This window comes from Budorcas taxicolor, chromosome X (genome assembly GCF_023091745.1).
Source record: "Budorcas taxicolor isolate Tak-1 chromosome X, Takin1.1, whole genome shotgun sequence".
In the NCBI taxonomy this organism is placed as follows: domain Eukaryota; kingdom Metazoa; phylum Chordata; class Mammalia; order Artiodactyla; family Bovidae; genus Budorcas; species Budorcas taxicolor.
Window position 1 is genome coordinate 86,688,176 of NC_068935.1, and position 17,203 is coordinate 86,705,378.

Below are 17,203 nucleotides of genomic sequence, written 5' to 3' on the forward strand. Positions count from 1 at the left end.
AGGTAACTGGCTATACTGTCTATGATGTATATTACATAATACGTCAATCATAGCAATCCTGTCCCATCTGAGAAGGCCTAATGCTCCAAACCATCACTTTGCACGTTGAATACTGGGTAAAGTGTATTCTCTTAAACACCTTTTGTCAAAAGCCTCGCTGTTAGGGCTTGTAACTGCTGTAAACTTGTTGCTGAAACTCAGCCTCTGTTCACCGGTGCCAAATAGGAACAGGGAGACAGAGTTTTCGGTGAAGTAGGAAAGAATAGTTTTTCATTGCTTTGCCAGGCAAAGGGGGCCACAGTGGGCTAATGCCCTGAAGACCCTGTGACCCAGCCTGGAGAGGGTAGTAAGGAGTTCTATAGTGTTCAAGGAGCAGGGCATGATCAGCTCGTGGGCAGTTCTTGGCACCAAGGTGACATTTCAAGCATTATCAACCTTCTGGTTTCAGCCAGTCTAGGGTCTGTGTTCTTGTGGTCAGCAGTTTTCATCTGGTGGGGGGAGGGGGTGTCTGCTTCCTGTAAAAACAACTTAGGAATGTGTATCAGGCCTTTATCTATATCCTTCAGGGAACTGGGAGTTCGGTTGATTCTGTTATGTGGCAGAATTATAGTCTACATTGTTACCAGTTCCTTAGCCCAACAGCTATCCTTTGTTTCTAAATCTTCACATTTCCCAATCATTTACTCAAGTCAGCATTTTACTTCAAAAGACAAGGCCATAGAGGCTTGAACAGTTTCAAACTTTGTACCGGTTTTGTCAGGAGTAAAGTTAATGATTTTAGTACATCACATTCAAAAACTACAAGATATTGCTCTGCAATTTATAGTCTTGGGAGAGCCAGACACCCCACTGTACCCGTCCCACTGTGGCAGAACTTAATTTTATTAAAGTAACTTCTGAGAGTTTTCCTAAACCCATGGGACGCTTTCTATTTTGAGTAAACTAGAGAATAAAGGGAGAAGGCAATGGCAACCCACTCCAGTACTCTTGCCTGGCAAATCCCATCGATGCAGGAGCCTGGTAGGCTGCAGTCCATGGGGTCGCAAAGAGCCGGACACGACTTCATTTTCACTTTTCACTTTCATGCATTGGAAAAGGAAATGGCAACCCACTCCAGCGCTCTTGCCTGGAGAATCCCAGGAATGGGGGAGCCTGGTGGGCTGCCGTCTATGGGGTCACACAGAGTCGGACATGACTGAAGCGACTTAGCAGCAACAGCAGCAGAGAATAAAGGGATGCAGAACCACTTGGTACACGCACTGAAAACCCTGAAAGTGAAAGTCACTCAGCCATGTCCGTGTGACTCCATTGACTATGCAGTTCATGGCATTCTCCAGGCCAGAATACTGGAGTGGGTAGCCCTTCCCTTCTCCAGGGGATCTTCCCAACCCAGGGATCGAACCCAGCTCTCCCACATTACAAGCGGATTCTTCACCAGTTGAGCCACCAGGGAAGCCGAGGAATACTGGAGTGGGTAGCCTATCCCTTCTCCAGCGGATCTTTCCAACTCAGGAATCGAACTGCGGTCTCCTGCATCACAGGCAGATTCTTTACCAACTGAGCTACTTAGGTAAGCCCATGGAAAACCCTAGTGGGTGAGTTACAGAATTTATGATTGTATCACCCAGTGCAGCAGGCGTCCTGATGTGTGATCTTACTAACCCTCCAGCAGTAAACACCACCTTCTACCCTTCTACACTTGAGCAATCTGAACCTCTGGGGAGGTATTCGAACCCACCACCCGAAATCCTCAAAGCCGGCGTAAGCGGCTCGGCACACTGGTCTGGCATCCACTGCGCATGTCCCCGAACCATGACCAATGGGAGCCCCGAGCGCGAGACCGGAGGCGGGGCCATGTTATTCTCTGACCCCGTGCAGCTTCAAAGAATAGCAAGGACGAGAATTCGGTCATCGACCAATCAGAGCCCGTGGCGGTCCTGCTCTCCCCACCCGTAGGCCAATTACCGCTCCGGTGCATTGCGAGCGGCTACGAAATTAAGGAATGGAGCGGGGGTGGTGAAAGTAGTTAAGATGGCTGATATGAGAGAGGCTGAGGGTGAGACCCCAGAGAGAGGCTCGCCCAAAGTGGGTGAGAATCAGGAGCTCTTGGGACTAGCAGGATTGCGACACTCCACTCTCCATTAGGGAACGAGGCAGCCATCGTATCCCTCCCCCACAAGCAAAATGGTATGTTGCAAGACGGCCACCCTCTCCACAGTGGTACGATCCTGGACGGACTGCTCCATTTTGCATTCCTCCCCTTTCCCGCAGTAGTCCATTCCAGACTGCAGCGCTAACCCCTCCTGGGTTCACACTGTCAAGGTGTGGGCGGCCCTTGGGACCCACTGATCAGAAGGTGGACTCTCTTAAGAGTCTCACACAGACTCGGTTGTGGACCCTTCTGGTGTCACTGAGCGGGAAACAGACAGTTGGGGTCACAGATCGGGGTAGGGGTTAGGAAGGACCCATTTAGGGAGAGCTGGTGGTGATTCTGAGACTGTGATCAGTGTAGGGACTAGGAGGGGACCTTTGGCTGCCTGGCTGGTCCGAGATGAGTAGCGCAAACCTAGAAGGGAAGGAGAGAGATGGATGGCACCGTGTTTTCCCATGCAGGTGAGAGGAGTAGGGCAGGAAACGTGGTGGGTGGGACCTCTGAGGTTGATGGGTTAGAGCCCTAGAAGAGTGTGACTGGGCCCACACAATGGATCTCCGAGATGGACTTTGCAGCGCGGAAAAGTAGGGAAAGGGCAGAGAGAAGGTGGCCATGTTCTGGGTCTCTAAATATCCACCAATGGTGCTGGGACTTGAATGTCTAATGGAGGAGGGTGAGAAGAGGATTGGAGCAGGAATGGGGAGAATGCTAGGCTGAAGGAAGGATAGTGCCTTTATCCAAGTTATTCAGCCATTTCATGAAAACAAACAACACATAATTATAACATATTAAGCTCTGTCCTCGTCACTTGACATGAATTATCTCATTTAAATCTTCACAACAGTCTTAACTACTATTGTTATCCACTTTATGGATGAGAGAACTAAAGCACTGAGAGGTTACCAGACTTAAAACAGCTGATAAGTGCCAGAGCCAGGTTGTAAGCCTCGAGAATCTGGCTCTATCCACTGAGCAGTTCTTATCCCTACAGGCATCTCTGCTTTTCTATGCACGCCCTGTCCTCAATCAACCCCAACCAGGACTAGAAATCAGCCCCTCTCCTAAAACATCCCTTTGGCTGTAGCATCAGTGAACAGTGTAGATATCTCTGTGGGAGGGTCTGGCTCTTGCACACTAGAAGCTGTTTTTCTTCCCTCCCCCCAGGCATGGAGGTGAAGAGAGGAGGGGGGGCAGTGAGAAGAGAGCAATAGGTCACATCATAGGTAACTAGACCATACAGTGATTGTTCAACAGATACTGATTGAGCTTCTGCATGTAGGGTCTTGTGCTAGGTGGTGGGGATGTGGCAATGAACAAGACAGACAAGAGTCTGGTTCCTGCCTGCCCTAGGAGTGTGTTTTGGGAATTCCTGGTAGGCAGACTTTGGTTATCACAATGATGGTAATGTTTTGGCATTGAACAGGCAGGGTCCTGAGATGCTGGGGGACAGCCCCACACCACCAAGACTTGTAACATCCATGAATGTCATTCTAGGGTGGTAAAAAGAGGCTTCCCAAAATGTTTCTTATGGAAAGGGTGCATTGTATCCAAGGGTTGGGAACTGCTGTTTCCTTAAGTTAGTCCCAGGAAACACCCCTCAGTCAAGGGTAGGGAGGACCACAAGGGGCAGGAAGGAAAGGGGAGAAGGACTAGGGTGTGGAAGAAAACCCTCATGTCTTTTCACTGACAGTGTCTTATTACCTACTCGGGACTTAGGCATGGCAATGGGGATCTTTAAGCAACATCAGATCCCCCCGCTCCCCCTGCCTTGAGACTTCCCTGGCAGTTCAGTGGTTAAGACTTCACTTTCCAGTGGAGGGGGTGCAAGTTCAATCCTTGATTAGGGAGCTAAGATCCCACATGCCTCTTGGCCAAAAAAACCAAAACATAAAAAACAGGTAATATTGTAACAAATTCAAAAGGACTTAAAATGGTCCACATTAAAAAAAAATCTTTAAAAAAATCAATATCCCCTCAAAATAAAGTAAAATATGCACAAGATATAAACAGGAAATATCTTTCCATATGGTGATCCCTGGGAGTTTGGCAGAGTTTGGGATTGATGGGAGAGCCATCAGGTGAGTGCAAGTCATTGGGCTTATCATGCTTCTTGGGGGTTCCTGGGTATTCACTGGATTACTGAGAAGTAAGTTAGTGTAAGAAACGCTGCGGGAAGAAGGAACCACCCCTATGGACCATTGTTCAGGGCCTTTTATTGGGCGGTCGCTCTCGGGCAGAACTCCCCGGGGTGGGTAAGCAAGGGAGTCTGCGGGGGAAACGGAGTCTGCGGAGTCTGCGAGGTGTGAGGGGGTGGGGAAGGGTTTTATAGCCTGGGCGGGGCCTCCCATATAAGGAAGAAAACGCGGGCTCAGCGGTGATTGGTGTCCAAGGGCTCCGTGTCAGCTCCTGATTGGATGGCGAGGGCTTCGTGTCGGCTCCTGATTGGTCGGCTGGGTTGCCGGCCCGTCTCCGGGGCTTGTCTGCAGCGCCCTCTACCAGGACATGTCCCGACATGACCAGGCATGCCTCAACACGCCGGACCTTGCCCTGACCCTTCATCCTGACCTCGCCCTGACCTCTTATCCTGACCTTGCCCTGACCCTTCATCCTGACCTTGCCCTGACCTTTCAGTTAGAATGTCTGCTCCCTGCTGCAGTAGACTGACTTGTGTGGTAAGTATTCAATCCACTTTCCTGCTGGGAACAACTGGAAAAGCTTGATTAGGGTTTTTGTTTTTGTTTTTTTTTAAATCTATTTGAAGTCCCAGGTGAGCAAATTACCTTTGAGGTCATCACCTCACCAAATACTGTCATCCAGTGCAGAGAAGCAAGTGTCAAAGAGAACACATAACAGTAAAATAAACCAGCTCCAAATTATTAATGCAGGCCAACAGAGCAATTCAGTAATCTGAATAAGATTTAAAATGATCATAAAATGATTAATGAATCACTGTATTCCAGGCTGAGGAAACTCATTGTATTAGGGACAAAAATAATAAAAATAAATCTACTTAAGTTTTTTAATTGGAGAAAAATACAAATTTTAAATTTGTCTGCTCCTTAGAAGTAAGAACATGAAATATACAACTTTTACATATTAATTTACAAAATCACCAGCAAACGTAGCAGAGGTTTAAAACCCGCTGAAATAGACTTAAAGGGGACAGATCTAAGAGCAGAGAAAGAAGGAAAACAAAAGACCGAAGTAGCAGAAGAATTTCATCCCAGGCCCCATGTGGCATTTTAGAGTTTAGGAACCATTTCTCACAAAACTGGCCTCAGCTTCAACTCTCACAAGCTGTGTGATCTCGGGCAACTTAGCTAAGCTACTCTGGGCCACCGCTTCCCTATCAGTAAAATGGAAACAGCTGAAGCTCTCACTGCCTGGGGTTGTCTGTGCATGTGAAATAAGTACGTAAGTATGAGGCACTCAGAAAAATGTCAGAAAACACTAAATCAAATTAGATATGAATCCCTCACTCATTTCTTCAAGAAACATTTATTGAGTGTCTAGTTTGTGCCTGGCACACAGTGAGAGCTCAACAAACAATGTCAACATGAATGAATGCAGTGACTTTCTAAGGAAAAAACAGGTGCTTGCCCTAGTGAACAGGCTGGAAGGGACTCCAGACCAGGAGGTATGAAACTGCCTGGTGACTTGGAAGCACCGTATGCCGGTTGGTGAGCAGAGAAATTGCCACAACAGAAGTGGCTTCGATGGTGCTTCCTTGGTGGCTCAGACAGTAAAGAATCCACCTGCAATGCAGGAGACCCAGGTTCAATCCCTGATCGGGAATATCCCCTGGAGAAGGGAATGGCTACCCACTCCAGTATTCTTGCCTGGAGAATTCCATGGACAGAGGAGCCTGGTGGGCTACACAGTCCATGGATGGGGTCATGGAGTTGGACATGACTGGGCAACTAATACAAGTGGGTTTGAGACTTGGCTTAGGAGAGAAGCTTGGCACCACAGGCATGGGAGCCATACAGGTTTCCAGGTAGGACTGTGGGTCACAAGTTGACATGTGCTGTTTCCCTTCAGGTATATGGGAATGCCAGACACACCCCGGATATGCTCAGCTCCCCTCAAGCTGCTGTATGTGTACCTGAAAACTTCACATCTCCAAATGGGAAATAGGTCCAGGGAGGGGTACGGACCGAGCTTCCATTCTCTTGGGGAAACAGTCTGTCAAAGTTCGAGCTATGCAAGCCCTACAATGCCCCAATTCCCCTCCTGAGAGTGTGCTTGCCTATTTGGAGCAGGAGATGCGTATAGGAGCAAATAAGGCAGCGTTGCTGCCAACCACGAGAGACAGAAACAGCTCAGATATCTGTTAACAGGAGAATACGAATAAACAAATTGTCTAGTAACACAATGTGGGCTTCCCTGGTGGCTCAGTGGTAAAGAATCTGCCTGCAATGGAGACACAGGAGATGCTGGTTTGATCCCTGGGGGAGTTGGGAAGATCCCCTGGAGGAGGGCATGGCAACCCACTCCAGTATTCTTGCCTGGAGAATCCCTTGGACAGAGGAGCCTGGCAGGCTACAGTCCAAAGGGTCACAAAGAGTTAGACACAACTGAAGTGACTTAGCACGCGCACACACACGCATAGTAACACAATAGAATGCTATATAGCAGTAACAACTACTGCTACCGGCAAATATGAATCTTAGTAACAGAGCGGGCGGTGGAGCATCTTGATGAAAAGTGCACACTGACGAACCTGCCTGGCATGCTAGCTTGGAGCTACTGGGGAAATCATGTAACCACTCTGGGCCTCAGTTTCCCTCCATCAAATGGCAAAAATAGCGTGTGTCCCCCAGGCCAATAGGAGGGTTTATACGAGTCAATATTTACAAAGAGGTCAGAAGAGTGCCTGGCACACATGTTCAGTGCTACATGAATATTTGTTAGATAAAAATAGAATGTTGAGGGACTTCCCTGGTGGTCCAGTGGTTAAGAATCTGCCTTCCAATGCAGGAGATGTGAGTTTGATCCCTGGTTGAGGAACTCAGATCTGACATGCCAAGGGGCAACTAAGCGCTCGCATCACAAGAGAATCCCAAACACCACAAGGAGAAGCCCTTGCACTGCAACAAGAGAAGCCCGTGTACCGCAAAGAGCCTAAATAAGTAAATAAAACATAGAGTATTGAGTGGGGGAAAAGACAAGACTCCAAAGATTACACACTTTTAAAAGTTCAGAAGCAACAGCAACTAAATGAGATGGTGTGGTAGGGATGGGGAAGTTGAGCCAGGTGTGAGCGAGTTGGGGTCTCAGGAGAGAGGTGGGGTCCCAGGTGCTTGCTATGTAATTAAAGGAAAATCTGTACTGCAATAACCCTTCAGCACCAGAGCCTTGGACCTTGGGCCCAGAGTAACTGGATGCTTTGGGGAGGAAGAAGGCCGCTCAGCCCATGACTGCCCCCCGTGGCACTGCAGAAATGCTGCAGTGGCCTATCCCTCACTGCCAGACAACCAAAGGGAGGAGGGTCCAAGCAAGTCAGAGGGAGATAGGCCCCAGAGAGTAAGAAAGGAGGACAAAAGCTGGTCCAAAAGATGGGTCTAACCAGTCAAATGGAGGAGGGCCTCAGTCTAAAGGAGGAGGCCAGGCCTACCGAGGGGCCCCTAGAGGACTTGTTTCCCTTGTGGTTTTTTTGCACTTCCTGTTCCCCCACTCACTGCGGAAGTTCCTCTTCTTACCCTGCACTCAGAGCCCAGCCGGAGAGGACAAGGGCAGGAGGCACCATGAGTGGGGGCCCTTCAGGAGGCAGGCCTGGGGGCCGCGGAGGACAAGGGGTTCAGCAGAACATCCCGTCCACCCTCCTCCAGGACCATGAGAACCAACAACTCTTTGAGATGCTCGGACGGAAGTGCTGGGTGAGCTGGGGATCTTCTGGCCCTCCTTGTCTCCCTCTCCTCTTCTTCTCCTCCTCCTCTTCGTTCTCTTCATCTTCCCCATCCTCTCCCTCTCCTCCTTTCCTCCCCTTCCTCTCTCCTGATCTTTCCCATCCTCCTCTCCTTCTCCTCCTCTTCCTCTCCATCATCTCCTCTCAGAATCCACTTACCCCCATTCACCAATTCCAGGAAGAACTCAATATTCATTCACTTTCCCTCTGGTTGTGGCTCTTCCTTTGGAGCCATGATGGCCACAGGCAAGAAAGGGCCAGGACTGGTTCCCAGACCCTCTGGATGCCCCTGACTGCATTCCAACGAGTCCTACTCTCCCCTCTCAGACGCTGGCCACTGCGGTTGTTCAGCTGTACCTGGCGCTGCCCCCTGGAGCCGAGCATTGGACCAAGGGACACTGTGGAGCTGTGTGCTTCGTGAAGGATAACCCCAAGAAGTCTTACTTCATCCGCCTTTATGGCCTTCAGGTGACCCCCGCCCCACCACTGGACAGACAATCCAGTTTTCAACCCATAAACCCAGATCTGTGTCCATAGCCCTGAGCCCTCAGACAGATCAGTGAACCCCCTGAGCTCTAGAACCAAAGACTTTATCCAGATGCCAGCCTCTGGTTCGTCTTTCTAAGCCTGTGATGACTGACCCCAGAGTCTTTGTGTCAAGATCTGTAACCCCCAATATTAGTATACCCCCTAAATCTAATCTGTTCCACAAACTCCATACATATATACACACACAAACACACACACATACTATATTTTTACCTGAACCTCATGTCTATTCAAAACTCCACATTTTAGGTCTCAGAAACCTCCCATCAGTACTCCTGAACTCCAGAATTTTGCCTAGCTTCTAAGTCAAAAATATGTTCCACAAATCCCAAACCTAAGTATGCCATTGAATCTTCAACTCCAAATCTGTCCTTTTAAGCCCACAGCATTGGATCCCAGAACTTCTATATGAAAACTCCTAATCACCTAAATATTGAGGTAGCTCATAAGTCAAAAACCTATTCCACAAACCCTTAACCTAAATCCTCCAAGCATAAACCCCAAATTCATCCCATTAAACTGATAAAGATAGACCCAGTAGAACCGCATCAAGATCCCAGGGTCATCAAATATTGACCAAACTCCTAATTTATAACTCTGCTCTACAAATCTCAAATTGGCTCAACCCCCTCCAAAAAGCCTTCCCAAGTCTGTATTTCTGAACCTCAACTCCTAATACTCCTAATACTGGAACCCCACCTGACCTAATGAAGGTCCCCATATAAGGGGGGGATTTGGGACAGATTCTCTGAATGGACTCAGTTTCCTAGAACTAGAGTCTCATATCCTCAAATTCAAGTCCCCTTATTCCACATCTGGGCCCCAAATCCAAGTTTTCACTGAAGGGTCTGACTCCCATACTGTACCCTAATCCTCCACATCTGACTCCTAGATTCCCAACTCCTCAGTTCTGAGCTGGAATTCTCCAAATCAGATTTTGGGGCCCCAACTTTGTATACCATGCTCCCTATCTGGAAAACAGAGGCCCTCCACCCAGGGCGTGCCTTGGTGCCAGTGTGCTCCCCCCTCTCCAGGCTGGCCGGCTGCTGTGGGAACAGGAGCTGTACTCACAGCTGGTCTACTCTGCTCCCACCCCCTTTTTCCACACCTTTGCTGGAGATGTAAGTGACCACCTAAACCCTGGGCCTCAGTTGGGGTGCAAGGAGGAGAGGGGAAAGGTGTGGGGAGGTCTGGAAGGCAGCTGACCCCCCAGGCATGTGCAGGACTGCCAAGCGGGGCTGAACTTTGCAGACGAGGGCGAGGCCCAGGCCTTCCGGAACCTGGTGCAGGAGAAGATACAAAAACGGAATCAGAGGCAAAGCGGGGGTAAGAAGGCCTTGGGGAAGGGAAAGAGGTTGAGCAGAAGTGAGGGCAAGAGTGGGGAGCTGGAAAAGCCCCTCTCCTGATTCTGATTTCCTGTCTCTCCACAGACAGGCGCCAGCTCCCACCTCCACCAGTGCCAGCCAGTGAAGGTGAGTCCTCTAGTGCAAGGAGGAGTAAAAAAGGGCTAGCGCAGAAAACTGAGGCAGGGTTGTGATAGTTCTCTATCCATTCCATCTTCCCAGAGAGAAGAGGAGGGCTCCCACCCCTGCCCCCGCACCCAGGTGGAGACCAAGGGGGTGAGTGCTGAATATTCCCTGTGTCTCTGGGTGGGCAGGTGTCACCAGCCCCAGAGACACCGGGCTGGCTGCTGGGCCTGTGGGGAAAATGGGTGACTGGGCCATTGACCCATTTACCTACCAACCAGAGCATAAGAGAGACAGGAAGGCGGTTGGGAGAATCAGTGTGTTAGATGGTCATGGAAGGAGTGGGAGAATGAATAGATACACAGGTGGGGCGTGGGCAGATAAATGAGTAGATGGGTGGGTGCAGTGATAAATAGGTGAATAAATAGGTGGATAGATGTGTGGGTGGATGGATTGGTGGTGGACAGATGGTTAAATGGGGGCATGAATTGATAGAAGGATGTAGATGTACAGGTGGGTGTATAGATGTAGGTGAATGGGTATGTGGGTGAGTGGATAAATAGGTGGATGGATGATTGAGTAAATTAATGAATGAGTGATGGAATGAATTCAACAGTGAATAAATGAATAAGTGACAAAATTTCAATCAGTGGAGAAAGCAATGATTGAATGAGTGAATGAATAATTTAACAAATTAGTCAATGAGCCAGTGAATAAATGAGTCAATACTTAAGTGTGAGTAAATTAATTAATGAATCAGTGAATGTATGGATGGTACGCAGGACCTACCCACCCACTTCTCCATAAACCTACTTGGACCCCTCACCCACTCCTTCCATGACCATCTAACACACTGATTCCCCCAACCGTCTTCCTGTCTCTAACTCTCATGCTCTGGTTAGTAGGTAAGTGGGTCAATGGCCCAGTCACCCATTTTCCCCACAGGCCCAGCAGCCAGCCCAGTGTCTCTGGGGCTGGTGACAGTGGACATCCAGAACCCAGACATCACGAATTCACGATACCGTTCGCTCCCAGCACCTGGGCCTGGCCCAAGTGATAAGAAACGCTCAGGGAAGAAAAAGATCAGCAAGTCTGATATTGGTGCACCCAGTGGATTCAAGTGAGAACCTCTCCAGTGGGCCCATGGATCCTGGGGGTGGGGGAGCAGAGAGCAGGTGGACAGGAGGAGAGCTGAGTGAATGGAAGGATGGAAAAATGGATGGGTAGGTGAGAGAGTAGGCAAATGAGTGGATGGGTGAGGGGGGGAGTGCAAAGCTAGGACCAGGAAGAGATACCAAAGGCACCAAGACTGCAAATTTTACAGAGGCAGTCACTCTCTACCGCATCACCCAACTATAATCCATGACTCCAAGAGTGAGTGCCTCTTTAAATTTTGCTCCCTAGGCATTACACTCAACCTAGTCCCTCCCTGGTTAGGCTGGAATGGATGGATGGGTAGATAGATGGATGAATGAATGAATGGTTGGGTTGGAGAATGAATGGATGGTAAATGGGAAGTGGGTAGGTAGATGGGTGGGTGAGTGGATGAGTATGTGGACAGAATGATATACAGGCCAATGGGTTCATATACAAGGTGGATGGGGATGGACAGGTTGCCACATATGTGGATGAAGGACAATTCAGTGGCTACATAGAAGTGTGTGACTGAATGGGAAGTCAAGTGAGTGAATGAATCCAAAGATGGGCATATGGGTAGATGGATGGGTGGATGGACAAGTGTGGGTTAGGACAGATTGGTGGACAAATGGGTAAATAAATGTGTGTGGACAGATGAATGGGGAGACAAATATATATAGATCAGTGGTCTGACAGGTGAATGTGAACACCCAGGTGGACAAATAGATGGGTGGATTGATGGTGGAAAGAGGGATGGGCAGACAGATGGGCACCACAAACTGTGAACCCTCTTTAGTTCCATAACTACTACTCTCACTCATTCATTAACTTAAGACTCATTCATTAATTCTGGCTCCTGAGAGTCCCTCTGGGCAGGGGAGGGCAAGAGAGCTTCACTAGGAAGGGAGGGAAGAAACGGCCATGGCGCTTCACTGGGGTCTCCTCACCTCCCTCAGACATGTCAGCCACGTGGGGTGGGACCCCCAGAATGGATTTGACGTGAGTAACTCCAGAGTCCCCTGGACTCCACTCAACTCCCGCCTACCCTTCCATAGTCCACAGCTCCAGATCTACCCCCCAGACCCCATCCTTCCCACTCTCCTCTCAGATCCCTCTCTGGGGTGGACCCCATGATAATCTGTGCCCCTCCCCTCCCCACCTTATTCCCCGACCCTTGCTGGGGCCTTTTTCCTCCTGGGAAGGTGAACAACCTGGACCCAGATCTGCGGAGCCTGTTCTCAAGGGCGGGAATCAGTGATGCCCAGCTCACCGATGCTGAGACCTCCAAATTTATCTATGACTTCATTGAGAACCAGGGTGGGATGGAAGCTGTGCGGAAGGAGATGAGGCGCCAGGGTGAGCTCCCGCCCCCCGCTTTCTGGACCACCTCTTCTCCAACCCTGGTAGCTGATTTCTAAGAGATACCCTGTAGGCTCTCAGTCCTCATAGAAACCCCTATACTGCTTGAATTGGGAGTTGGTCGGTTGGGGTACCTATTTTACAAGTGAGCAAAACTGAGGCTCTGAAGGAAACTATAATAATAGCTATGTGTTGTCTTTCCCCTCAGAGCCACTTCCACCGCCCCCACCGCCATCCCGAGGAGGGAACCAGCCCCCCCGGCCCCCAACTGTGGGGAGTAACAAGGGTCGCTCTGGCCCTCTGCCCCCTGTACCTTCGGGAGGTGCTCCTCCCCCACCAACTCCCCGGGGACCCCCACCCCCGGGCCGAGGGGGCCCTCCGCCACCACCCCCTCCAGCCACTGGACGCTCTGTGCCACCGCCCCCTCCACCCCCTGGAGCTGGGGGTGGACCGCCCATGCCTCCGCCACCGCCACCGCCACCACCGCCACCACCCAGCTCTGGGGATGGACCAATCCCTCCCCCACCCCCTCCTTCTCTGGGGCTTGTGGGGGGCCCGGCCCCTGGTGGGGGTCGGGGGGCACTTTTGGATCAAATCCGGCAGGGAATTCAGCTGAACAAGGTGAGAACCAGTGTGATGGAGGATTGGGGAACTGGGACTCTGGGGTGTGCTGTGCAAGTGAGGATGGTAGGGGGCTGGGGCTGAGAGTGACGGGGGTCCCACGATTTGGGGGTTCACTGATAGGGTTGGGAGGTTGGTGGGGAGAGGTGAGTTTCAAGGCGACTAGAGTATGTGGGAGGAGAAAGAATGATGAAGGGGTGGGGAGAAGCGCTCCTCTCACAGGCCCTGAGCCCTCTGTGCTGGATCCTGCTTGCTGCAGACCCCGGGGGCCCCAGAGAGCTCAGCGCTGCAGCCACCACCTCAGAGCTCAGAGGGGCTGGTGGGTGCCCTGATGCACGTGATGCAGAAGAGAAGCAAAGCCATCCATTCCTCTGGTGAGAGTGCACCCTCCCTGTGAGCCTGCCATTCAGAGCCCATCCTGCCAGGACCTGTGGCCCTGGTTCCCAGCTAGTGTTGACCTAAAAACACCCCCAACAGCCACCAGCAATTAGTCCCATCTGTTGATGTGAGAATGAACATGAATCTGTAGCAGTCTCTTTTTTGACAGTGTTAACTGTCATTATGTAACAGTAATATGATTAACTCTCTTTGACAATGATATTAACATTAACCCCATATGTTCAATAGTATTAACATTAGCCCACTATGTGATGATAGTATTATAAAGAACCCCTTCTTTGACACTAATATTAACTCTAATGTCATGTGTCAAAAGATTAACTCATTAAGTGACAATATTATAACTAATTCAATCTTTTACAATAGTGTTAATGTTAGTCCCTTAATGTGTCAACAACATTGTCATTATATGAGAATTATATGAGGATACTATTAACCTCAGGGCTTCCCAGGTGGCTCAGTGATAAAGAATCCGCCTGCCAATGCAGGAGACGCAGGGCACGCGGGTTCGATCCCTGATTCAGGAGGAGCCCCTGGAGGAGGAAATGGCAACCCACTCCAGTATTCTTGCCTGGGAAGTCTTATGGACAGAGGAGCCTGGTGTGCTACAGTCCAAAGGGTCGCAAAGAGTCAGACATGACTGAGCAGAGCAGAGAAAGAGAGAGTATTAGCCTCAACCTACTGTGTGACAATAATATAATTAAAGTTCAGCTTTGACAATAACACTGACATCAACCCAGGAGTCTGTTCACAGATCAATAGGAATCCATTATATGACAGAATTATAACAAACCTCCTCTTTTGACCATGATATCATCACTAACCCCATTCTGTGTCAACAATGTTAACATTAAGGCACTATGAAAAAACAACATTGTAACTTCCTCCACCTTTGCTAATATTTAAATCCACTCCATTGAGTAACAAGCCTGTTAACAGTAACCCTTTGTGTGACAATAATATCCCAACCAACCACACATTTTTTATAATATTAACCTCGACTCCAACTAGAACCTAGACCCCAGCTATAGTCCCTATCTTGCCCCTCCCTAACTCTCCCTCCTCTTAGGAGGTCCCTTTATCTAACACACAAACCTCAGATCTAACTTCCAAGTGGGAGATCTCAGCCCCCAGGGTTTAGTAATCCCAACCTCCTAGACCCTAGTAACTCCTCTCTCCAGGGCTTTTGAACCCTCCTACCCATCCTGAGTTCCACTCTTTCTCTCTCCCTCCAGACGAAGGGGAGGACCAGGCCGGGGATGATGATGATGATGATGAATGGGATGACTGAATCACCACCACCTCTGCTGTTCTGTGCTGGGCTCCCCTGGCAGCCCTCCTCGCCACCCTCCTGGCCCCCAAGCCCCTTTTCTTTCCTACCCACCCCTCCAATGCTGTTATCTCTGACTGGCCTCCTCCCACACACACTCACCCTAGCAATAGCCAGGGACCTTTTTATATAAAATGTCTCAGTTCAACTCATTCAAGGATTTTTAAACAAAAATAAAATAACTGTCTTTTTGTTTCTTTAAATCTCAGTTTCTTTACCTACCAAATGTGAGAATTTGGGGTCCTTTTCCCCCAAAGTTCCTTTTATTCCCATTTCATTTGTTTAGCCATACATATGTATATTTATTTATTCATTTGTTCCCTTGGTCATTTAGTCTGTATTTCTTTGTTTCCTTCTGCCCTTCCTTCTCTCCACAGATATTTATTACCAGGCACTACTTTGGGGGCTGGGGATAAAGCAATGGGAAACAAACAACAAAAATTCTTGGTCTTGTGAGGTCAACATTCTAGGGCAGGAGATAGACAAGAAACAAGGAATTAAATAAAAACAAAAAGAGTTACAGATCATGGTAAGAGCTATATTGTGCTGAGAGGAAGTGATGGTAAGATGTAGAGTTCAGGGAAAGACACTTGGAGGAGGTGACAGTTATGCTGAATCTAGAGAGAAAGGATTCAACCATGTGAATATTTAGAGGGAAGGGCCTTCCAGGCAGAGGGAATAGCCAATGCAAAGGCCCTGAGGTGGGAAAAAGCTTGGTGTGAGGCTGAATGTGGTGAATGAGTGAGAGAGTTATTTGTACACTCATTAAAAAAAAGTGTGATCAACACAGTATTAGATCAAGAGAGCACTCAATGATCAGACTTCCCACTCTCCATGCACACAACTCCCACACAATGCTAAAATTTGATTCTGCCCAGTTCCCAGTGCAATCTAAGTCCTGGCCAATGGCAATGAAAGAGGCAAAGATTTAATAAGCACATAGATCTGCTCTAGATCACAGGCAAGATGCCTCACCTCTGAGCCTCAGTTTCCTCATCTATACAATGGGGGCAACAATATGTAACCTATTTCCAACTTGGATCCCACTGGGTCACCCTCCTCCTCTAGAACTTGCTCTCCAGAGGGGGAAAAAGGCACAACTCAAAACTGTCCCTGGTGTCAAAGCTGTTTCCAAGGGGGTAATTGGAAACTCTTGTACATCAAAGCCTAGAATAGAGGGGCCTACCCCTTCCCATTTCTGAAACCTGGTGGATACAAGATCTCAGGTTTCATACCTTCAGAGGAGTAAGAGAGCAGGGAGGAAAATAAAGGTGAGGGGAAATTCAAAGGGGGCAGACTTCTTCCATCTGCAAGATCAGTGCAATAATTTCTGAACCATCCAAGGGCAGCTTAAGGGGTTAGAGGAGGGTGGAGGTATAAGGAGTAGGAGCTGGCTTTGCCCCTTAAGAATTTCCCTGCAGCCATGGAAGCTGGAGAAGGAGGGAGTCCTGGGTTCCCTTTAATTTTTTCATTATTCTTCATCCTTTACTCCACTCCCCGCCCCACCCTGGTTGGGTTCCCATGGCAAGCACTGAGTCTAGGAAGGGCCTGTCATATCACTTCTACCCCTGCCAAACCCAGAATTCCATAACCCTTTGGGCAGGTTTTGTCCTGGAAAAGACCTTACATCACACAACCTCTGAATCCCCAGGAGCATTGGCTAGAGCAAGCACAGACCTGGGGTAAAAGAGTTGACTATGGGGAAGTTGCTTGAGCTCCCTGGGCCTCAGTCTCTTCAGTCTTTAAAATGAAGATACAAATGCTTACTTCACGGGGTTGTGACAAGAATGAAAGTAGATGGTGTGTGCAAAGTTCCTGGCTCCTTGTAGGCATTTATAAACGTGAGATGCTGTTTCTGCTGTTGTTACTATTGTTATTATTGGGTGTCGCTGATCCTGAGTCATCACTGATTATAAAATGCACCATTATTCTATATATCACTTAAAAAGACCAAAAAAAAGTACTTCCAGTTAAGTTATGACCCATCAGTGCTTTTAAGACAGTCTGACTTTAAACAATTAAGTGCTTCTAGGGCCCTGGCTGACAATGTTGTTTCTTAACCTGGATTCTGATTCCACATGTATGTTCATTTGTGAAACTCATTACACGGGGTCACCACCCATGGTCTCCTTGTTTTTCTGTATGTGTGGTACACTCCAATGTTAGGTTTATATTAAAAGCCAGTCAAACTTGCGCACTTTGGAAAGGATAAAATCTTGTATTGGCCCTGCACTGGGAGATGTAGGCTACAGCAGAGTAGGCACTAAATTAATGCTGAGTGA

General features: G+C 48.8%; 1 protein-coding gene across 1 annotated transcript; it reads left to right on the forward strand.

The window, feature by feature from the left end:
* Window positions 1–2,551: 2,551 nt before the first annotated feature.
* Window positions 2,552–14,940, forward strand: WAS (WASP actin nucleation promoting factor). Its single transcript, XM_052663524.1, has 13 exons — window positions 2,552–2,613; window positions 7,866–8,031; window positions 8,388–8,528; window positions 9,644–9,730; window positions 9,833–9,935; window positions 10,040–10,081; window positions 10,175–10,228; window positions 11,021–11,195; window positions 12,169–12,211; window positions 12,415–12,568; window positions 12,780–13,192; window positions 13,452–13,566; window positions 14,827–14,940. Exons 1-13 carry the CDS (start codon window positions 2,552–2,554, stop codon window positions 14,880–14,882), a joined length of 1,611 nt encoding a protein of 536 aa, XP_052519484.1. The 3' UTR covers window positions 14,883–14,940.
* The last annotated feature ends 2,263 nt before the right edge of the window (window positions 14,941–17,203 follow it).